This window comes from Selaginella moellendorffii, unplaced genomic scaffold, assembly GCF_000143415.4.
Source record: "Selaginella moellendorffii unplaced genomic scaffold, v1.0 SELMOscaffold_0, whole genome shotgun sequence".
Lineage (NCBI taxonomy): Eukaryota > Viridiplantae > Streptophyta > Lycopodiopsida > Selaginellales > Selaginellaceae > Selaginella > Selaginella moellendorffii.
The window spans coordinates 4,556,486-4,574,220 of record NW_003314261.1 but is presented as its reverse complement, the minus strand read 5'-3'; the positions used below and the strand labels follow the sequence as shown (position 1 = coordinate 4,574,220).

The 17,735-nt window shown below is 49.7% G+C and overlaps 8 protein-coding genes across 11 annotated transcripts; 5 read left to right on the top strand and 3 right to left on the bottom strand.

Annotated features, from left to right (window-relative positions):
- Positions 1 to 258: 258 nt before the first annotated feature.
- LOC9632272 (SET domain-containing protein 4) lies at positions 259 to 2,778 on the top strand. Of its 2 annotated transcripts, none has more exons than XM_024668276.1 (15): positions 259 to 738; positions 784 to 878; positions 936 to 999; positions 1,069 to 1,176; positions 1,227 to 1,286; positions 1,362 to 1,460; positions 1,513 to 1,582; positions 1,636 to 1,685; positions 1,730 to 1,810; positions 1,890 to 1,925; positions 1,973 to 2,056; positions 2,116 to 2,249; positions 2,298 to 2,383; positions 2,434 to 2,582; positions 2,633 to 2,778. In XM_024668276.1, exons 1-15 carry the CDS (start codon positions 262 to 264, stop codon positions 2,741 to 2,743), a joined length of 1,704 nt encoding a protein of 567 aa, XP_024524044.1. In that variant the 5' UTR covers positions 259 to 261; the 3' UTR covers positions 2,744 to 2,778. The 2 variants fall into 2 exon arrangements, with proteins under 2 accessions (XP_024524044.1, XP_024524041.1); XM_024668273.1 differs by having other exon boundaries at positions 1,350 to 1,460.
- A 505-nt stretch (positions 2,779 to 3,283) lies between these two features.
- On the bottom strand, positions 3,284 to 5,687 carry LOC112346610 (flowering time control protein FPA-like). The gene is made up of 5 exons (XM_024675957.1): positions 5,630 to 5,687; positions 5,249 to 5,575; positions 4,833 to 5,075; positions 4,257 to 4,783; positions 3,284 to 4,189 (listed from the first exon to the last, which is right to left on the bottom strand). The coding sequence occupies exons 1-5, from the start codon at positions 5,645 to 5,647 to the stop codon at positions 3,394 to 3,396; spliced, it is 1,911 nt and encodes a 636-aa protein (XP_024531725.1). The 5' UTR covers positions 5,648 to 5,687; the 3' UTR covers positions 3,284 to 3,393.
- A 53-nt stretch (positions 5,688 to 5,740) lies between these two features.
- Positions 5,741 to 8,257, bottom strand: LOC9632271 (mitogen-activated protein kinase kinase 3). Of its 2 annotated transcripts, XM_002960420.2 has the most exons (9): positions 8,089 to 8,257; positions 7,661 to 7,915; positions 7,360 to 7,578; positions 7,143 to 7,280; positions 6,914 to 7,081; positions 6,732 to 6,845; positions 6,565 to 6,672; positions 6,416 to 6,507; positions 5,741 to 6,363 (listed from the first exon to the last, which is right to left on the bottom strand). In XM_002960420.2, the coding sequence occupies exons 1-9, from the start codon at positions 8,167 to 8,169 to the stop codon at positions 6,009 to 6,011; spliced, it is 1,530 nt and encodes a 509-aa protein (XP_002960466.1). In that variant the 5' UTR covers positions 8,170 to 8,257; the 3' UTR covers positions 5,741 to 6,008. The 2 variants fall into 2 exon arrangements, with proteins under 2 accessions (XP_002960466.1, XP_024530529.1); XM_024674761.1 differs by having other exon boundaries at positions 6,416 to 6,672.
- Positions 8,258 to 8,281: 24 nt separating this feature from the next.
- LOC9632270 lies at positions 8,282 to 9,390 on the top strand. Its single transcript, XM_002961073.2, has 4 exons — positions 8,282 to 8,443; positions 8,505 to 8,618; positions 8,672 to 8,789; positions 8,849 to 9,390. Exons 1-4 carry the CDS (start codon positions 8,340 to 8,342, stop codon positions 9,149 to 9,151), a joined length of 639 nt encoding a protein of 212 aa, XP_002961119.1. The 5' UTR covers positions 8,282 to 8,339; the 3' UTR covers positions 9,152 to 9,390.
- A 260-nt stretch (positions 9,391 to 9,650) lies between these two features.
- On the top strand, positions 9,651 to 10,917 carry LOC9632269 (TPD1 protein homolog 1). Its single transcript, XM_002961072.2, has 3 exons — positions 9,651 to 10,088; positions 10,148 to 10,255; positions 10,326 to 10,917. Exons 1-3 carry the CDS (start codon positions 9,968 to 9,970, stop codon positions 10,655 to 10,657), a joined length of 561 nt encoding a protein of 186 aa, XP_002961118.2. The 5' UTR covers positions 9,651 to 9,967; the 3' UTR covers positions 10,658 to 10,917.
- A 1,474-nt stretch (positions 10,918 to 12,391) lies between these two features.
- Positions 12,392 to 13,759, top strand: LOC9632268 (E3 ubiquitin-protein ligase SDIR1). Its single transcript, XM_002961071.2, has 7 exons — positions 12,392 to 12,505; positions 12,562 to 12,619; positions 12,670 to 12,722; positions 12,790 to 13,021; positions 13,070 to 13,178; positions 13,240 to 13,405; positions 13,454 to 13,759. The coding sequence occupies exons 1-7, from the start codon at positions 12,428 to 12,430 to the stop codon at positions 13,535 to 13,537; spliced, it is 780 nt and encodes a 259-aa protein (XP_002961117.1). The 5' UTR covers positions 12,392 to 12,427; the 3' UTR covers positions 13,538 to 13,759.
- Positions 13,557 to 14,877, bottom strand: LOC112346528 (single-stranded DNA-binding protein, mitochondrial-like). Its single transcript, XM_024675684.1, has 6 exons — positions 14,752 to 14,877; positions 14,639 to 14,671; positions 14,469 to 14,590; positions 13,915 to 14,138; positions 13,765 to 13,865; positions 13,557 to 13,709 (listed from the first exon to the last, which is right to left on the bottom strand). Exons 1-6 carry the CDS (start codon positions 14,834 to 14,836, stop codon positions 13,654 to 13,656), a joined length of 621 nt encoding a protein of 206 aa, XP_024531452.1. The 5' UTR covers positions 14,837 to 14,877; the 3' UTR covers positions 13,557 to 13,653.
- A 76-nt stretch (positions 14,878 to 14,953) lies between these two features.
- On the top strand, positions 14,954 to 17,719 carry LOC9642002 (pre-mRNA-processing factor 19). 2 transcript variants are annotated; one of them, XM_024675660.1, is made up of 18 exons: positions 14,954 to 15,064; positions 15,132 to 15,217; positions 15,276 to 15,347; positions 15,405 to 15,467; positions 15,526 to 15,612; positions 15,662 to 15,797; positions 15,854 to 15,966; positions 16,025 to 16,141; positions 16,197 to 16,292; positions 16,343 to 16,402; positions 16,457 to 16,531; positions 16,589 to 16,693; positions 16,743 to 16,859; positions 16,922 to 16,999; positions 17,058 to 17,154; positions 17,215 to 17,266; positions 17,337 to 17,407; positions 17,460 to 17,719. In XM_024675660.1, exons 1-18 carry the CDS (start codon positions 15,052 to 15,054, stop codon positions 17,567 to 17,569), a joined length of 1,548 nt encoding a protein of 515 aa, XP_024531428.1. In that variant the 5' UTR covers positions 14,954 to 15,051; the 3' UTR covers positions 17,570 to 17,719. The 2 variants fall into 2 exon arrangements, with proteins under 2 accessions (XP_024531428.1, XP_002961116.1); XM_002961070.2 differs by having other exon boundaries at positions 15,848 to 15,966.
- The last annotated feature ends 16 nt before the right edge of the window (positions 17,720 to 17,735 follow it).

The window sequence follows — 17,735 nt, the reverse complement described above, 5'->3', positions numbered from 1 at the left end:
GCTATGTGGCAACGAATTCTCGACGTAAGCCACCGAGCCTAGAACACCCAACGCAATAGTTCATGAGAAACTTTCACGAAAAGCCCATCGTTTCTACCGTGAGGAGCGTTGATCGTCTTCAAGAGGTTGACAATGGCTTTGGCGTCTGGACGAAGCCGCATAGTTCCTCCAATGGCGACTTTGAGCGTTGGAACATCAAACACCTTCACTGCGCCAGTAGCCATTAGAAGGAAGGCACAAGGAAAGGATCATACCTCGGGTATGAATCGATCATCTTCCAAACGTAGAACAGCCAATGCGCCTTTGAAATCCGGGTCGATGCCAATCACAAGCGCATTATCCACTGGGACCGATGACGCCGAGATCGCCAAAACCTCTGCGTCACACTCGGCATCGACATCCCCCTCGTCCCCAAGCGGTAATGTCAGGGAATCCAGCCAGTTCTTCCTGGAAATCTCGGCTATGACCTTCTTGCTCGGCTTCTTCGTCCTCGTAGCCACGGGCGCCTTCTTCTTGAGGGGAGATTTCGTGGAGCAATCGACATTACCCGAGCTTTGCGAGCTCGCCGCGGTGGCTGCGAGCCGGACAAACCCTAATCCCTTGCCGCATTGCCCACACCACAGCCTTGCCACTGCTCGCATCATAAGCCCTAAACCCTATGGGGGAATGCGAGCTTCTTCCAGGCGGATCACTGGCGCTCGCTCCTTCACAGCGTCTTTTTCTCCAGGCGATCGTCAGGTATGCCAGCGGCATTTGTGATTTCTCATCAGATTAGATCTCCAGTGCCCGGAATGGAAGGATTTCCTGGCGTGGCTCAATAAGCGAGGTGGATTAGGCAAGAACACCGCGGTGACAATTGGAATGTCACAGTATGGAAGGTTAGCACTGATCATTTTTTTTTTCTTTCTTTCTAAGATCGTTCTTTGGATACCAAGGGCATTGTTTGCCACTCGTAGAGTTCCTGCTGGATCACGTTTTCTCGAAATACCCCGCATTGCCGTGAGTATCTTGGTCTCTTATTTTTTTTCTTCTCTCTTCTTTGTAACAAGCTTGTAGATGTCACTGTAGATTATCACTCCAGAGAACGTACCCTCGCAAGTGAGCCACCTTCTGAGCACAAGCAACCCAAAGACTCGGCTGTCTCTTTTCCTTCTATCCGAAAAACACAAAGCTCAGGTACCTTCTCTTGCTTTTTATCATGAATAGCATTGGTTCTGTCCAATCAGGAATCGCAGTGGGCTCCTTATCTTCGATGCTTGCCTCAACTTGGTGATATCGAAAGCACGGTAAGGTGGATTCCTCCACTCCATCTTTATACCTTGTAAATTATTTTGCTTACGTGTGTGTAGATGTTTTGGAAGGATGAGGAGCTAGCCTGGCTCAAGCACAGTCCAACTTATCGCGAGACGATGGAGTGCTTGAAAATCATCAAGTCGGAATTTCACGTCCTTGAAGCAAACGTCATTGCTTCTTTTTATTTCTCGGCAGCTACTGACACTGGCCAATAAACAGGTATTCCCATGGTGTCGTGATGTGCTTGGCGAGGTCTCGCTCACAGACTTCATGCACGCTTACTCAACTGGTATGGAGAAAAATGAGAATTCAATGCCAAAGGAATTGATGGCAGCAATGTAGTTTCTTCACGTTCCTGGGAAAGCCGAGAAGGAGACTTGACAATGTCAATGGTAGGCAGTAACGGCAATTGCTTTGGCTCAACCTGGTAGACCAGATTCCATTCGCGGATTTTTTCAACCACGATCATAATTGTCAAACACGGCTCTCCTACGACAAGGAAAAGGATTGTGCGGTGGTAAGCTTATCTGCAAGCGCATTGTTTGCTAGCTAAGATCTTTCTCTCTTTTTATTCTTCTTTTTCGTTCCATCGGCAGGCAGTAGCAGATCAAGACTACAAAGCTGGTGATGAAGTAAAGTTTATTGCTTCTTTCTTTTACATTGTCTAATTTGCTGGCAGATATTTCTCAGCTATGGTTCCACTCCAAACTCCATCCTTGCTGTTGATTACGGCTTTGCTGTGGCATCCAATCCCCACGAACAGGTTCTCTTGTTCAAGCTTGTTCTTTGACATTGGTTTTTTCTTCTCTTTTTCATTTGTAGGTGGAGGTACCGATGGGTGTTTCACTAACAGATCCACTCCGAGATTTGAAACTTCAGACTCTATCGCGACATAATATGAGCACAGACTTGAATGACGATGGTTCTCCGAGTGGAAGAAAGCGTTTCACTTTCAGGTGATGAGTAAGAAATGTTCCTTCTTACTTTTCTTATGTTTTTAACAGGGATAGTGATCTAGCTGAGCGCGGCTCTATGGCGGTGGCTCCGCTCCGTGCTTTTGCTCGGCTTATATGTGCGGAATCTTACGAAGGTTCATGACACGTCAATCTCTTTTGTCTGAAACTAAACTCTGGATTTCAGACTTGGAAGAGATGGCCGAGGAATCGATTACACACGACGTTTTCTATGCGCTTTCACCAAGGCGTGACGAGCGCAAGGAATCCGAGGCCGTTTCTTTTGTGTGCACACAGATTAAGCAGCAAGTTGATCAACACTCTAAAGCTCTAAAGGTTTGATCGCTTTGTTTCTATTACATCTCCCTTGACCCATTGGTGGGCAGGATCTCGACGACGATCGTGAAATCCCTCTATCAAGGAAATCAATATTGAGAAACATCCTGACTGGAGAGCTCCGTGTTTTACGAAATCTGTCCTGCATTACTTGTTTATAATCAAGTTTATTTATAAACAGTTTTTTTTTTTGGTTTGGTCAGTGCGTGAGAACTCAAATTTTAGAATTAAAAAAACATTTCATACCTGAACTCGTCACCTTAATAAAACATCTGGAATGAATGAAAAGCAGCCAAAATTTCCTATCAAGAAAGACATTTTCAAGGTTATATAAATTTTATAATTTAAATGATACCTTGGCACAAAATGCATCATCATCCTCCAGCTCTCCAAAACGAAAAGCCTGATCCCCACAAGCAGGCAAGGCTGCGCAGCCACGAGCATCAAATATTGTTGCCACTATTTCTGCTTTGTTATGATCTGGACCAGCAACTTTTGGCAGTCGAGCCTCATCCCACACCAGAAACATGATAACAGAATCCTTGTAATCCTTGCTAGTCCTCTCCATGACATGAAGCACTGCGGTCTTAACATCTCCTGTTATATTGAAACGCTTCAAGATCTCATTAACCTTTCCATTAAAGATGACATCTATCAAAACACAAAAATCTCTTTGAATCATGTAACTCCAAGCTTCAAGGTTTAACGGAAGAAAGTAAGTAAAAAGGATTTCACTGGAAAGTTCGTTTTACAAGAATCTCTTCTGTACTCCAATTGCTTTCTAACTGTACACAGCCGCTGCCTACGTTTTTCACTGCTTTTTCCGGGCCTCGAGCATCTGCGCCGCGAGAGCCAGGGTCCTCTGGAACTGCTCGGGGTCTCCCTGGTGGAACTGCGCAATCGCGGCACTTGGCGCCCACGCCGGTTGCTGTGCCTGCGCTTGCTGCGACGATGTTTGCTGGAGCAACGAAGTCAGCTGCGCAAGCTGCTCGATTGGAAGCTGAGGGGCAACGACAGCATTTGGCTGCTGCTGTGACACGACCACGCTCTGCTGCTGCTGCTGCTGATCTCCCGGTCCCGGCCAGGAGAATCCAGGAGGAGCAGCCACAGGAGCCGGGGCAGCAGCGCCAGTCACGCTTAGAGGAGCGGCCATGGCACTGGGAGCGGTGCTAGTCGCCGGGGGAAACATCGACCATGCCAGGAGCTCCGGAGGCAAGTTTGCCGGTGGCGGCGGCTGGGAAGTTTGGAAGTGATCCTGCTTTTGTTGGTGGTGATGGTGCTGCTGCTGCTGCTGCTGGAGTTGGACGTGATGGTGGTACTGGCTCCGGAAGTTCAACACCATCCCGATGATGCAGTCGCTCCGCGTCACCTTGAGGACCTTCTCCGCGAAGGGCGACGGCGGCACGAGGAAGAGGTTCGTGGCGTCGCCCAGCTTGACGACTCCCGCCCGGTGGTTCTCTCGGAGGTAGCGCAGGAAGTCGTGGTAAGCCATCAGGTCCACGTCCCGCGCCGGCATGAACAAGACGACTGGAAACTCGGCGGTGGGATAGATGTGGTCCGCGAGCCTGTCCAAGTCCGTGCGAGACGTGCAGTTTACGACCTCGGGTCTGCAAGCAAAGCAAAACCAGCTTTCATGAGCAAGGAGAAAGGAAAAGAGGAAACCAGAGAACTTACATCAGGAGTGTCTCGACTTTGCCGCTGGCTAGAAATCCACGAGCTTGGCAGACAACAGTGCCACCTTTTGCGATGACTCCGTGCCATCCCCAGCTGTCCGGGCCTTGGACGGGAAGAAACGGCGAGCCAAGACGGGGTCCACTCTGCTCGGCAGGCGACACTCTCGACTTCTTGGCGATGGCCTCGTTCGGCTCCGAGGCACCGTCTTTCCCATCCACGGGGCCTACTTCACTGGTGGAAAACTCTATGTGGAGCCGGTGTCCATTGATCGGTTTCCCTGAAAGAGCGTTCTTGGCCAGAGCCGCCTCTTTGACTGAGCGAAACTCTACAAAGCAGTAACTTCGCGACGCGAACAGTTTTACCCGGTCGACCTCGCCGTAGGGAAGAAACAACCTGTGGAGCGTCTCCTCGTCGAACTTGGCGTTGGCTGGGAGGCCGATCCACAAAACCTCGCTGGGAGTATCGTCCTTGTTGCCGCCGCCACCTCGCGGAGCGGAGCTGGGAGCTGACGGTCCCGAGGCAGGACCCTGCATGAAAGGAACCGTCAGATGTAGCGCGACAACAAGATCAAAGTACCCGTTTCGAAGCAAGAGAGCGATAATCTACGCGCAGGACGTCGTCACCGAAGCGTTTCCCGTTGAGCGCTTCCACGGCAGCAATGGCATCATCAGTTTTAAAGTAGTCCACCATGAGAGAGCTCTTATCTTTCAACAGCTTGAACTCCTCGATGGCTCCATACTTTTGGAACTCCGCCTCTAGCATCTCCTTGGTCACGCTTAGAGCTATCCCAGCCACAGCCAAATGCCTGTTAGGCCTCGCCTGGAGATGAGAAAACACCCAAGCTTTAGTATCATCCACAGCACCAAGCTCAAACACACACACACACACACACACACAAAAAAAACGAAATACCAGCCTAGGAAAAATCACCACTCTAAAGAACAGACTAGAGAGAATCGAGAGAAATCCCTGCCTGGAAAAGAGAAACCCACCCCTTTGGCGAATTCTATTCGCAAAGGCTGCCCCGCGATGTGTGCTCCGTGCAGCCCCTCCTTGGCGCGCTCGGCGTCCTCTTGCTTCCGAAAATTCACAAACGCGTATTGCCGCTGGGGATAGACCGTGACGCTGTCCAGCTCTCCAAATTTCCCAAACATGTCGCGCACCACGGACTCCGGTGTCTCCACGGCAACGTTCCCCACCCAGAGATGCCGCGAGGGAGCGCCGGCGGATTCATCGTGCGCGCCCGAGAATGAAGCGGGAGGAGGATGCGACGACGGCGATCTCGATGACTGCCGCTCGGGAATCGCTGCTCTTGCCACCTGATGGAGATCGCACACACGGTCATCACGCGAGAAAGAAGAAATCTGCCTTACAGCCACGGGCTCCTTCATTCCCAAGCGTAGCGCGCTCTCGATCAGCCCTAGCTACCAACAAAAACCAAAAACCCTAACAACTACTTTACTTTAAAGGCTTAGAATCCAAAGTTTAAGATATAAACAAAACCACTTTCTTCCACCATACTTTACAACATAGTTTACAGAAAAAAAAAACTCGGCATTATTTCCTTCCTATCGCTTTGCCATAACTTGAAAGAAACCTCTTCGTCACCGTCGTCTCTGTGGCTTCTCGCTAAGAACTTCTTCCCAAATCTGTGAGATGCCCTGTGGCTGATTGACTTGGAGCTCATTTGATCGCGCTTGTTTTCCCTGTCCCGCCTGTGTAGCGCTTGTAGCAGCAGCCATAGTTTCTTCACTATTGCTGGATGTAGAGCTCCTGCTTGGAGATGAAAAAGGAGCCTTGTTGCTCGGCCGGCTCCATCACAAACTGCTCGCTAAACGTTCCCATCTGCCGGCTCTGGACGTCCAAGGACGGGCTGGCCAGGAGTCCCTCCACTTGGATGCCGTCGCTGGTCGGAATGAAGTGGCTCCCCAGCACGAAGGCCCCGGACACCCGGATCACGATGCCCCGCTTGGAGTACGCGCAGCACTGCAAGTTCTCCACGACGTGAACGAGCCTCTCCTCGGCTCGCTCCCCGGCCAGCATGTTGCGGATGTCCGTGAGCGTCGTGAACACTTGATCCAGACCGCAGACGGTTTGGTTCGCGAACCTGCGTAAGGAGGGAATTAAAGGGGACCGGCAGACGAGAAAAGCAAACTCACGAGAAAGTCGAGTTTTGGCGGTAGAAAGTCTTCATGTGATGCCATAGCGAGTCAGGACCGTCAAACAGCATGTAGTAATGGACCGTAAGCATCTGCAGCGTCTCAATGATCAGTAAGTCAAGTGGAAGAGAGAAAACAAAACATCTTACATCAGACAGGTCTTTCAACCGCTCTGTTGGATCGAAGACACTGTGCACAAAACCAGCCAAGTCAACATCTGCGTTCTCGTACTTCTTAATAAATGGGTGTTGTAAAAGCTGCAGCAGAAACGAACATGTAAAACTGGGGACCTCTGGGAGCCGAAATAAATTCCAACCTGTTCTGCTGTTGGCCTTGTATCGGCATCTTTTCGTAGGCATGCTTCCACAAACGACCGAAACTCGCAGGAGAATCTGTCCGCAGGCGGGGCTGGAGACGGATCATACATTACCTGTAAGCAACTTACACAGATCAGAACATACAGGAGAGTAGTGTCGGCTACCAGGACAAAAACCTTACTTGAAGCATCAGATTCACAGGGCCCTTGCTAGCGTTGTAAGGGAACTCTCCAGTACCACACTCCAGCAACGCAAGTCCCAGACTCCAGATATCCGCCGGGTACGAGTAGCACTCGTTGTTGATTCTCTCTGGAGACATGTAAGTCACCGTGCCGACAAACGTGGCACACTGCCAAGCAAAGTGCAAATTAAGCAGGCTTGAGCTTGGTCACTAAGATGCGAACGCATACCATGGCAATGGAGTTGTCAAGGCCAGCACTGATCCCAAAATCTGTGATTTTCGGCTCACCTATCAGATTGATTAGAAGGTTTGCAGGTTTAATGTCTCGGTGAACTAGATGTCTTACTCCGTGAAGAAACTGCAAGCCCTGGAAAATAACACACAACTTTCGTGACTGATTGCGAGCACGCGAAAAAGCGAAGCTTACCGTAAAGGTGAGGCTTTACCTGTAAAACTTTTCGTGTGATGACCGACAGAATCGGCTCAGGAATAAACTTCTTGTTTCGCACGATATCCGCAAGTGATCCTCCATCCATGTACTCCAACGCTATGCTAATCTGTCCGCTATCAGGCGAATAAAACGCCCCGTAAAACTCTACAAGGCCTTTCGCCATGGGCGCTTCGCACAGTGTCCGAATCTCGTTTAGCAACTGTTGACGTTTTTCCTGAATCAAACGCAAAGGGAGAAGCCAAAGAAAAAAAGATCATCACCATCTCGAAGAAGAAAAAGGAACTTGGAAAGAAAACCTTCTCAAAGACGTTGATCTTCTTGAGGGCGAGAATCCGATGCGTTGGAATATGAATAGCCTTGCGAACGACGCTGCTAGCTCCCCATCCAATTGCTCCAAAAACGCACATTTCGTTGGACGCGCATTGATAAGTTCTCTCCTTGTCGTCTTTGTCGTCTCCACCGGCAGAGCTCTTCTTCTGGAGGCCCAGCTGATTGATATTATACTCGCCACAAGATCTGCTCAGAAGATTCAAGGTCCCTCCATCCGTGACCTGTGCCGCCAGCAAGCTGAATTAGCACCGACAACCAAGGGAATTCCCAAGATCGATCACACAGAGACGAAACCCTAGAGATTTCCAGAGCGCCAGGTGCGGTGCGCGCTCTGGAAACCCCGGGCATTCGATCCAGGGGGGCGAAATTTCCAATTCTCTTGATCGACACTCACCTTGTAGGACGCCGAGGCATCAATCGACATGTCTGGCCGCATGTTGATGAGCGGCATCAGCTTCTTCTTCATCTGATCCATGGTGATCGATCCCAGGCGATCGAGGAGCGGCCCGCCGCGCCCTACATAAGCCCCCAAAACGAAAAAAACGCACACACAAGAAAATTAAAAGGCACCAAATGGGCAACAAAGCCCGGTAGTTAGGGCTGTGGGCATTTTTAGGGTTCTTCGCGTAGGGTTTTACGAGCGAGATGGGCAAGGCGACGTTCATGAAGGGGAAAATGCTGGCCAAGGCGCTGCAGGCCGTGGAGGCGGGATGGATCCCCGAGCAGGTCTGGATGAAGGCCGCGCGCAGGTTAGAATTCAATCGACTGATCGACCGGCATTTTGATCCTGGATTGATTGGGTTTATCCAGAATGCAAGAAGAGCCTCTGGTGACCAAGAAGACGAAGAAGGAGCGGCAGCCAGAGGATGCGTTTATAGAATCGTTCCTCACGCGGCATCCAGAGTCGGAATTTATAGCTCTCGAGTAAGTGACTTCTCTTCCTTGCTAGCTGTGACGATCACTCTCTTTCCTCCCAGCGTTACTTCTAGCGATCACCCCGCGTCTCTTTTTGCTTCCCGGCAGATGGAAGTGATGAAGGCATTCGGATTGAAGAGGAATCCATGGCACAAGCGGCTGGCTCGCGAAATTGTCGAAGTGAGTTCTCAAATTCCATCTTTGACACGAGTTTTTGATCGATCTTGATGTCGCAACAGGCCGAATTGACGCTCCAGGAGAGGCTGCGCGATCAATGCCTGAGCGAGGAGAGGATCAAAGCGTTCCAAGAAGGGCGGAGGGGTCCTCCCGTGAAGAAAACCGCGCTCCAAAAGGCCCACGAGGAGGCACTGCGCCATCACCTCGCCGGCATGAAGAAGATGAAGCGCCAATACGAGGCTGGCTCGGTGGATTGCACGGTCCCATTCAAGGACGCGTTCGCAGAGGCTAAAAGATGGGACGAGCGCGACCAAGGTGGAATGTGGAGTGATGCTTTCTCCCAAGGCCCGGGAAGGAGAATCTGAGCAAAGTACTGGGAGGATATTCTTGCAAACCCGCACGAATATGCCGCCAGTGTTTTAAAATTGAAGGAGCGAGCTATAGTAAGGGGTCTAGTAAATGGAAGCGTAGTAAATTTGACGAGCTAGCTACGCTCGGTGTTGCATTGATCGAAGGACAGCCCGATGCGGGGTATATCCCTACATCCACTAGGCAATTAACCGTCCACTTTTTTACCACGCCGGCAGTAGTTACTAACTGTAAATGAGCTCCGCAGAATCTTCGCCGCCGGCCGTAGTTACCGAGTTGGCGTCACTTTCCCCTCCGCACGAGCTTTGGCCTTTTCAATTCATCCGGGCCGTTGGTAACGAGAAAATCAGCGGCTGGGGGGCTGCCAAGGTGGCCTTCGAGTCTGGCCGGTGGATTCGTGGGCCATCGACGGACAAGAAGGCTCCACAGCTGATGAGAAAGTGTTTTTATGTTGTCTGGCGCCCTCGTGTGCTCAAGAACCCTAGCTCATTTCCACAAGCAGTAGAAGCATGTGTGGTGGGGGAATGATTGGAGAAAGCGTCTGAGTCTGGAGCGTGCGCAGTGATTTTGATAGCGCTGTTGCCCTATCACTGGATTGGCGATCGATCCACGCCGGCGCGCGATCGGCCTGCATTCTCCGGTGATCCGGAGGTCCGAGCGCTTTCGATCGTGTCTCCCTCCGGCATTCCTTTCTCCGGCGAGCATTGGCAGGGGAGAGGAAAGAATGGCCCTTCTTGATTCCAGGAAGCTTGATTCAGCTCTTGCACCGTGGGAAATGCTGTGAATGCGGGCGGCCAGGCAAGAGCTATTGCATGCTGGAATCCGTGAAATATCTAGTGATAGATCGATCGATGCCGCGTCTCGTTTGGATCCAAGCCGTTCTTGTGTTTCTCCTGATCATTCAGCTATCCAGCGCCGACGAATCTCCACCAGGTATGGATATTTTTTTCCTTGTCGGTGCCATTTCAATCGATCAAACTTCTATTGTGTAGAATTGCTGGAAATATCTCAAAGGAACTCAACAGTCGAGTCTGCGAGTTGGAGCCGACGCCTCCTCGCAAGCCAGCTCTATAGCAGGAAACGAAGAAATCTCGGCACTAGTAAGCAAGCGTTCTCTACTCAGCTTTCACACTTTGGCGAAAACACTCAGCTATAACTTTCCTTCTCTAGATCGTATCTCGGACGAGTGTACCAAGTCGGACATCAGTGTCTTCCAAGGCCGCTCCAGTCCGCTCCCCAATGGCATCCCAACTTACAGCGTCCAGATCATCAATCTCTGCGTGGTGGGCTGCCCCTTGTCCAACATCCACATTGCTTGCGGCTGGTTCGCGTCCGCCAAGCTCGTCAATCCCAAGATCTTCAAGAGGGTCGGCTACAACGACTGCATCGTTAACGATGGTAAAGCCATCAGTGGAGGTGAGAGTATCTTTTTCCACTACGCGAATTCCTTCCAGTATCCTTTGAGAGTCCAGTCTGCGGTGTCGTGTTCTTCCGGTGTCTAGGATGAGAGGGGGGAAATGTTCGGTATCACTTACGATCGGGCCACAGTTTTTTACATGGGTTATACATATATGTATAGCTGCTTCCAGCTCCAGTTTAGCAGGTCCTGGGGATTTCATAGTACTGATGAGAGGCCTGCTGTTACAGATCCAGCAGGTTCTAAAGCGGGAATTGTAAGTAGAGGCTACGTTCTCGTGGCCGAAACGATGAGTTTATAAAAGGCTTCGGAGAGACTTTTCAAGCCGAGGTATTTTTCCATGTTCTTCGTTGAGCTTCGTGTTCGTTTTGTCATGCGTTGTCTTGTCTTGTGTGTTGTCGGTTTGTGTTTGGCTTTATTTTCTGCTATAAACCATACTTTCGGTTTATTTTCTAGTGTATAAAAAGACTAAGTTAGATGACTCTAAGCTGGAGTGACAGTAGATCTGACGAGTATTTTAGTATAGGCCTTCTGGCAGCAGCAGCCGCATATTTGCGAGAATGCCTTGCCTTGTGCTTTGGGAATTGGTTCCACTTAACTTTCAATCATTTGACATTCCCGGAGGGTGTCCTTGTTGTGCCAGCCGAGGCGAGTGTTACTACTTCTTTACGCAGTTGAGCTGTCCGGACAGATGGTGGACGTCGCAGCTAAGGCGAGGTTCGTCCGGATTCAAACGGTGGAGCGACGAGCTCTGGTTCGTTTGAGATTCGCATTGAATGAGCTTTGCTCGAAAATTTTTGGGAGCTTAGTGAAAAGGTACTCTATCTACACTTTAGCTCCTTTGAAACTTTCTTACGTTTTTTGAGACTCTGTGGCAGCAAGCAAGGAATATGAACGAGAGAGCTGTGAACGTCGGAGATGTACTTGTCACCAAGTTATACGATATGGATATGGATCTCTCCAGCGAAGTACTTCCTTGACCGTGTTAAGAGCGCGGCTTGACTCTCGGCTCAGCTGGTTCCTGTTCCCATCCAGGTACAGGAAAGCTCCGTTTAATTCTATCGTGATTGCTAAGCATGGTGGTGCTGTAAGGTCCATCGCCCACGCGGTTAGTTTGCTGCTGTTACTTCGAGCGTGGCTATCAAAGTTGCTAGTGGCTTGAGGCAAGGATGCGACGACGAGGATGCACGTAGGAGTACCGGACATATGGCGAGTTATAGTAAGTCGTCTGTTCAGGCAAGAAGCTGCGTTTACTGGCTAATCTTCCTCTCTCACACTATCTCTTTCTCTTTTCAAACAGGCTGAAGTGCGACCGCCTTTAACTTATCCTGTGGAAATGGATAGCTCGCAGCACCGCCAAGACTGCGAAGGTGTTGAAAAAGAGAAAGAGATTGGGGAGAGAGAAAGAGGAGGTAAGTCAGTACACAAGGTGAGCTGAGGATGGCAAAGTCGTGTTGATCGCTCCTTGCAAGTTGCTTGAATTTGCGTTCCATTCCAGTGCCTTACCTGACTGATTGAAACATTGCATTCGTTCATGCTAACTCGACTGCGACTGACAATCGCTTCCTTTATTTTCAAAGATTTGGAAGCGTATCTTGCGGAGGAGCTCTGAAAACTCCCAGCTCGACTACGGCGTTGCGTGCTTGTTTGCATGCTCGTAAGTCCCATTCTCCTGTTTTGTTTCTCTTGATTTTTTCTTTTCGTGGAGCCATCACTTTCTCTTCTTTTAATGTTCTCCAGCATCCAGGATCGCGTAACTTTGACACGGTAAAGCTCCTCGAAGGTTGCGTGTTCGATCCTCAAAGAAGAGGGTTTTTAGGTTTTTTAGGTCTCCATTTTCTTCCCAGCTGCGAGGATGAGCTTCGTCTTCCGGGGGACGAGAGCCGACATCGAGAGCGGGTTCCACGATTTCATACCCGAGCGGCGAGCGGTGGTAAGCGCCAATTCTCCCAAAGTTACAGTTACACTAAATTGTTTTGCCTGCTCCAGAGGTTCCATGGCGGGGGAAGGCCGCTCAACACGAATCCTGTCATCATTTTCATCACAAGTAAGAGATTCCAGACTTGAAGCTTTCGTGTTGACGGTGGCTTTGTCCAGTGTTCTTGCTGTTCATGGTTCTCAATTCCCAGCCGGTGTCTCCAAACTTCCTGGTATGGCTAGAAAAATAGATTCTTTCTTTTGGAAGCGAAGCTATACGATCACGATTCTTCTCTGCAGTTATGGTTTGGCATGGCCGTTTTCCTCATAACCACAAGCATCCGGATGTACGCAATGTGCCAGCAAATCCAAGCCCATGCAAACGCCGCGGCTGTGGCAGCGACGGCAAACGGGCTGATTGGTCACACCGAGCTTCGTCTGAGGATGCCGCCCATCGCCTTTGCAACCAGGGGCCGGCTTCACGGCTTACGCTTGCAGCTTGCGCTCCTCGATCGGGAGTTTGACGAACTTGGTTTGTAACTTTGCTTCCGCTCTTCTCTCACCTCGTTCGTTCCAACAGATTACGATGCCTTGCGGGCTCTGGATCCAGATAATCCTCCCGGCGTGCCGGCGTTGAGCGAGGCAGAGATAAACTCGCTCCCCGTTCACAAGTACAAACCACAAAAGAGGTGACTTCTTTGTTTCTCTGTTTCTTTCTTTCCCATAACTTTGTTCACGTTGTGTTTGAAGCCAACAAGGAAGCTCTCAGCAGCATCAGCCACAGGCATCTTCTGATCCAAACAAGGGATCTCCTTCTTCTTCGTTGGACGAGAAGCTAGAGGAGCTCACTTGTAGCGTCTGCCTGGAGCAAGTTATGGAAGGGGAGATTGTTAGAACCCTGCCGTGCTTACACCAGGTTCTACTCTACGCTTGCTTTCCATCACTGACGCTTTGACTCTTCCAGTTTCATCCGCATTGCATCGATCAGTGGCTAAGACAGCAGGCCACTTGCCCGGTTTGCAAATTCAAGATGTCAACAACGAACTAGACTAGATCTCGAGAAGAGGAACTTTCGTACATATTACTTTCATTGTGGATATGGACAAGAGTGGAAGAACAAAACGAAAACAGCAAAACAGCAATTCAAAGGTAGCGTGTTCTAGCTCATTCTTTGACTTCAGACGCGAGTAGAGGCTTGGTTCCCATCATATACAGGCGGCCTGCGTTGTCATCTGTGAGTAAACTAATTCGATTTGCTTTCGATTTGCTCCTTACCGTGTTGCCGGATGGAAATCTCTCGCAAGCGCTTGAAAGTGCCGCTTACCGTGTCCTTGTAGACTCGTGTCTCGATGTTTCCCTCGACGTAGACGTTCATCCTGGGAGAAGACACTCGTGAAGAACGAGAAAGAAAGACAATGTCCTCACCCCTTTTTGATCTGCATGGCAAGGGTGACGAGCGTGGGCTTGAACACGCAGATCCTGTGCCATTGCACGAAGCTACGCTGCGCGTAGGCTTGGGGGCTCTCTCCTTCGAGCGCTCGTCGGTGGTTCCTCAGGCCTCCAGTTCCCAAAGGAAAGGTGACCACTTCCGTGCCACTGCTGAGAGTTTTCACAGTGGGTGGCTGCCCGACTTTACCAATCAGAATAGCCTAGCAAAAGAAGAAAAAATGTAAGTTTGATCTAAACGAAAGTTTCGATCCAGCAAGAGCAATACTAAAGTTTCGATCTACCACGGAGAGACAAAAGTTTCGATCTACCAGGAACAAGCACGGCACGGAGGGAGAAAAGTAGAGAGAGAGAGAGAGAGAGAGAGAGAGAGAGAGAGAGAGACGATCCAGCAAGAGCAACGCTAAAGTTTCGATCTACCACGGAGAGACAAAAGTTTCGATCTACCAAGAACAAGCACGGCACGGAGAGAGAGATGAAAGTTTCGATCTAGCAAGTGCAACCAGAGAGAGAGAGAGAGAGAGAGAGCTTACTTTGTAGATTCCTGGAGCTATGTCAACGCTGTTTGAAGTAGCAGAGCTTGGCGGGCTCAAGAACTTGTCCTTGCTACTCATTGTTTCCTCCACGGGCTCCATGCAAAAGGACCTCGCCAAGCCTGGAGAAAGAACCACATGAGAAGAGCGAGGGAAATCGCACCAGACACCTTCGGGATGGCACAAGGACCTTGTCAATCCCGCTGCATTGGCGCGCCATCATCGCTAGAACGATCGATTGAGAGGCAAGCACGATTTACAAGGGGCAAAAGACCCTGAGAACCTGGAGATGGAGCCGGCGATGGCGCCGATAGCCGGGAACGCATCGCTGCTCGCATCGAAGACCTGAGCGCTATCGCGGCCATCATAAACCCTAAACCCTCAAAAGAGAATTTACTGTCTCTCTTCTTCCTCCTCCCTCCTACTTCTTCCTCTAGCCTTCTTCTTCTGGCGCTCCAAATCCAAGCGAGCGTTTCTGAGCCAGCTCTAGAATTCCAAGCAGCAGCGCTAAAGCGCCATAGTGACCTATTAGGGTTTATATTTCTAGGGCTTGGAAGGAGCGGGAGCGGCTCGGCTCGTCACGATGTTCTGCGCCAGTGAGTGAATGCTCCTTCTCTAGCTCCAGCCGTCGTTACGAGCTCGTATTGTGTGTTTTTCTCGCAGTCTCTGGATTGACGCCGGAAGAGCCCGTGATTTCCAAGCGCTCTGGGCTTCTTTTCGAGAGGAGGCTGATCGAGAAGCATCTTGCGGTAAGGATTTAGTGTGTTTAGTGGCTGTTCCAATCGATGCATTGTGGCTGTGCTTCAGGAAAATGGGACTTGCCCTGTCACTGGAGAGTCCTTGACCGAGGAAGATCTCTTACCGGTGAAGACTAACAAGGTTTTTGAGCGCGTCTGGATTTCTTCTCTCTTCTCGTCTTAGAGATTTTATTTGCAGGCCGTGAAGCCGAGGCCCGTTACAGCGACGAGCATTCCTGGAATGCTTGGAATGTTTCAGAATGTGAGTCCGTTACAGTTTCAAGCTTGGAAAATCCTTACCGTTTGGGTGATTTCTACAGGAATGGGATGCGGTTGTCTTGTCGAACTACCACTTGGAGCAGCAACTTAACAATGCTCGTCAGGAGCTCAGCCATGCCCTCTATCAGGTTCCGCAGCCACAAGTAACTCCATAGCTAACTGCAAGTTTGTTTGCAGCATGATGCAGCTTGCCGCGTGATTGCCAGGCTGAAAACCGAAAGGGACGATGCGAGAACTCTACTTGCTCAAGCAGAACTGCAAAGGCCGGCGGCTCTACCAGAGGCCGATGCAGTAACTAGCAACGGCAAACGGGGTAAGCTCTTGCTTTTGTAGTTTTCCTCTCACTGATTACGAGGGAAATAGAGGCAGAGCTGGAGCAACTGCCACCCGCTAAAACGCTCAAGCAGGGGATCTCTGACGAGATGATAGCAGAACTTACGCAATGCAATGCTGACCTTTCTAGTTTGCGAAAGAAGCGGCAGGTGGGTCTGGGCGTGTCGCGTCTTTTTGTGTGCCTCATTCTAGTCTTTTGATGTGCAGATTCCACCCACATTGGTGAAAGCCGAAAATCTAGAACAGTATAGCGTGATTTCAAGCCATCCTTTGCACAAGACCAGCAGGCCGGGTATATTATCTATAGATATCCATCATCAGAAGGTATATGGTTTGCTTATCTTGTCCTTCTGTTTTTAATCCATTGGTGTGATTCTAGGATGTCATTCTAACAGGCGGAAATGACGGCAATGCAATTGTCTTTGACCGCTCCTCTGGTGAAATCGTTGCATCTCTTGTTGGTCATAGCAAGAAGGTCAGCTTATTTTCGTGCTGCAATTTAGCCATGCTTGATGTTTTGTGCAGGTGACGAGTGTAAAATTTGTTGCCCGAGATGATCTCGTCTTGACTGCTTCGGCTGATAAGGTAGAACAAAGGGCTTTAGTCGTGCATATTTTTCTTATTGTCACTTTCCTACAGACGGTAAAAATTTGGCAAGGTGGTGAGGAAGGGGCATATAGCTGTAAACAGACGCTTAAGGAACACAGTGCTGAGGTATGTTTGCTTTTGTTCTTCATGAAAGCTCTCGGTAAACTTGAACTTCGTTATCAGATTCGGGCGATTACCGTCCATCCAACGAACAGATTTTTTGTAACAGCGTCAGATGACAAAACATGGGCCTTCTACGACCTCAATTCTGGCACTTGTACAACGCAGGTAAAATTTTAGAATACCTCATTACCGTTTTAACATGCGAGTTTTTCAGGTTACCGATGCAGCAGTACAAGATGGATATACAGCCGCTTCCTTCCATCCTGATGGCTTAATCCTTGGCACTGGAACTGCGGAATCGTTGGTTCGCATTTGGGACGTGAAGTCACAGGCAAGCTCTTTCTTTCGAGTTTGTTGTTTCGGGCCTTAACATTTTCTTTGTTCCTTATCCAGAACAACGTTGCCAAGTTTGAAGGACACTCTGGGCCCGTGACTGAACTATCGTTCTCTGAAAATGGTTACTTCCTGGCTGTGAGTGCTTCCGAGTTATTGTTTTTGGTGCGTTGTTAAACTCGTACGCCGTGTGCAGACTGCCGCCAGCGATGGCGTGAAGGTTTGGGATCTGCGCAAGTTGAAAAACTTTCGATCGTTTTCTCCATACGATCCTAGCACACCAACCAGCACTGGTTTGTACTTTGTTTTCCCATGTTGCCTTACAGATTCTTACGTGCTCGTCTCTCCGCCAGTTCAATTCGATCACAGTGGCTCCTATCTCGCGCTCGCTGGCTCAGATATAAGGTGACAGTACCATCCATATTCATTTCTCTAGGTGGAACTCAGTCTTACACCGTTTTCTCGTTGCATCCAGAGTGTTCCAAACGGGAAGTGTGAAGCAGGAGTGGAATCTTGTGAAGACCTTTCCAGATCTCTCGGGATCAAGTAAGTCCCTTTGTTTTTGTGATTTCGTGTCTCATGGGCTTTTGTGCTGCAGACAAAGTTACGTGCGTCAGGTTTGGCCCGGACGCCTCCTTCCTTGCGGTTGGAAGCACTGACAGACATCTTCGTATACTGGGAGCTCCTGTCACGACTACGGATGCATAGAATTCTTACTTCTCACTTGCGTTTCTTTTTGTTCCTTCTTTCGGCTCGCACTTGAGCAAGTCGATACTTCCTTCTCGTCCTACTGCTTCGGTGAATTTTACAGCAGCTGGACAGATCTGTACTACCCTCAAAAGATTGTGTTCTTCAAAAGCTTGGGAGTTTTTTC

Excerpts from the sequence above, each read along its gene's own strand:
- LOC9632272 (XM_024668273.1), top strand. The coding sequence starts at position 262 with ATGAATCGATCATCTTCCAAACGTAGAACAGCCAATGCGCCTTTGAAA. Across the intron at positions 1,000-1,068 it reads TCGAAATACCCCGCATTGCC|ATTATCACTCCAGAGAACGT; the intron begins GTGAGTATCTTG and ends ATGTCACTGTAG. Across the intron at positions 1,926-1,972 it reads ACTACAAAGCTGGTGATGAA|ATATTTCTCAGCTATGGTTC; the intron begins GTAAAGTTTATT and ends ATTTGCTGGCAG.
- LOC112346610 (XM_024675957.1), bottom strand. Across the intron at positions 4,784-4,832 it reads GCTCTCTTGCTTCGAAACGG|GGTCCTGCCTCGGGACCGTC; the intron begins GTACTTTGATCT and ends CCTTTCATGCAG. Across the intron at positions 4,190-4,256 it reads AAAGTCGAGACACTCCTGAT|ACCCGAGGTCGTAAACTGCA; the intron begins GTAAGTTCTCTG and ends CTTTGCTTGCAG.
- LOC9632271 (XM_024674761.1), bottom strand. The coding sequence starts at position 8,169 with ATGGATCAGATGAAGAAGAAGCTGATGCCGCTCATCAACATGCGGCCA. Across the intron at positions 7,281-7,359 it reads TCACACGAAAAGTTTTACAG|GGCTTGCAGTTTCTTCACGG; the intron begins GTAAAGCCTCAC and ends GTTATTTTCCAG. Across the intron at positions 7,082-7,142 it reads TTGACAACTCCATTGCCATG|TGTGCCACGTTTGTCGGCAC; the intron begins GTATGCGTTCGC and ends TTTGCTTGGCAG.
- LOC9632270 (XM_002961073.2), top strand. The coding sequence starts at position 8,340 with ATGGGCAAGGCGACGTTCATGAAGGGGAAAATGCTGGCCAAGGCGCTG. Across the intron at positions 8,444-8,504 it reads TGGATGAAGGCCGCGCGCAG|AATGCAAGAAGAGCCTCTGG; the intron begins GTTAGAATTCAA and ends GGGTTTATCCAG. Across the intron at positions 8,619-8,671 it reads TCGGAATTTATAGCTCTCGA|CGTTACTTCTAGCGATCACC; the intron begins GTAAGTGACTTC and ends CTTTCCTCCCAG.
- LOC9632269 (XM_002961072.2), top strand. The coding sequence starts at position 9,968 with ATGCTGGAATCCGTGAAATATCTAGTGATAGATCGATCGATGCCGCGT. Across the intron at positions 10,089-10,147 it reads CGCCGACGAATCTCCACCAG|AATTGCTGGAAATATCTCAA; the intron begins GTATGGATATTT and ends TCTATTGTGTAG. Across the intron at positions 10,256-10,325 it reads ACGAAGAAATCTCGGCACTA|ATCGTATCTCGGACGAGTGT; the intron begins GTAAGCAAGCGT and ends TTCCTTCTCTAG.
- LOC9632268 (XM_002961071.2), top strand. The coding sequence starts at position 12,428 with ATGAGCTTCGTCTTCCGGGGGACGAGAGCCGACATCGAGAGCGGGTTC. Across the intron at positions 12,506-12,561 it reads TACCCGAGCGGCGAGCGGTG|AGGTTCCATGGCGGGGGAAG; the intron begins GTAAGCGCCAAT and ends TGCCTGCTCCAG. Across the intron at positions 13,406-13,453 it reads CCCTGCCGTGCTTACACCAG|TTTCATCCGCATTGCATCGA; the intron begins GTTCTACTCTAC and ends TGACTCTTCCAG.
- LOC112346528 (XM_024675684.1), bottom strand. The coding sequence starts at position 14,836 with ATGATGGCCGCGATAGCGCTCAGGTCTTCGATGCGAGCAGCGATGCGT. Across the intron at positions 14,139-14,468 it reads TAGCTCCAGGAATCTACAAA|GCTATTCTGATTGGTAAAGT; the intron begins GTAAGCTCTCTC and ends TTCTTTTGCTAG. Across the intron at positions 13,710-13,764 it reads GATTTCCATCCGGCAACACG|GCCGCCTGTATATGATGGGA; the intron begins GTAAGGAGCAAA and ends ATGACAACGCAG.
- LOC9642002 (XM_002961070.2), top strand. Across the intron at positions 16,532-16,588 it reads TTAAGGAACACAGTGCTGAG|ATTCGGGCGATTACCGTCCA; the intron begins GTATGTTTGCTT and ends CTTCGTTATCAG. Across the intron at positions 17,267-17,336 it reads CTCGCTGGCTCAGATATAAG|AGTGTTCCAAACGGGAAGTG; the intron begins GTGACAGTACCA and ends CGTTGCATCCAG.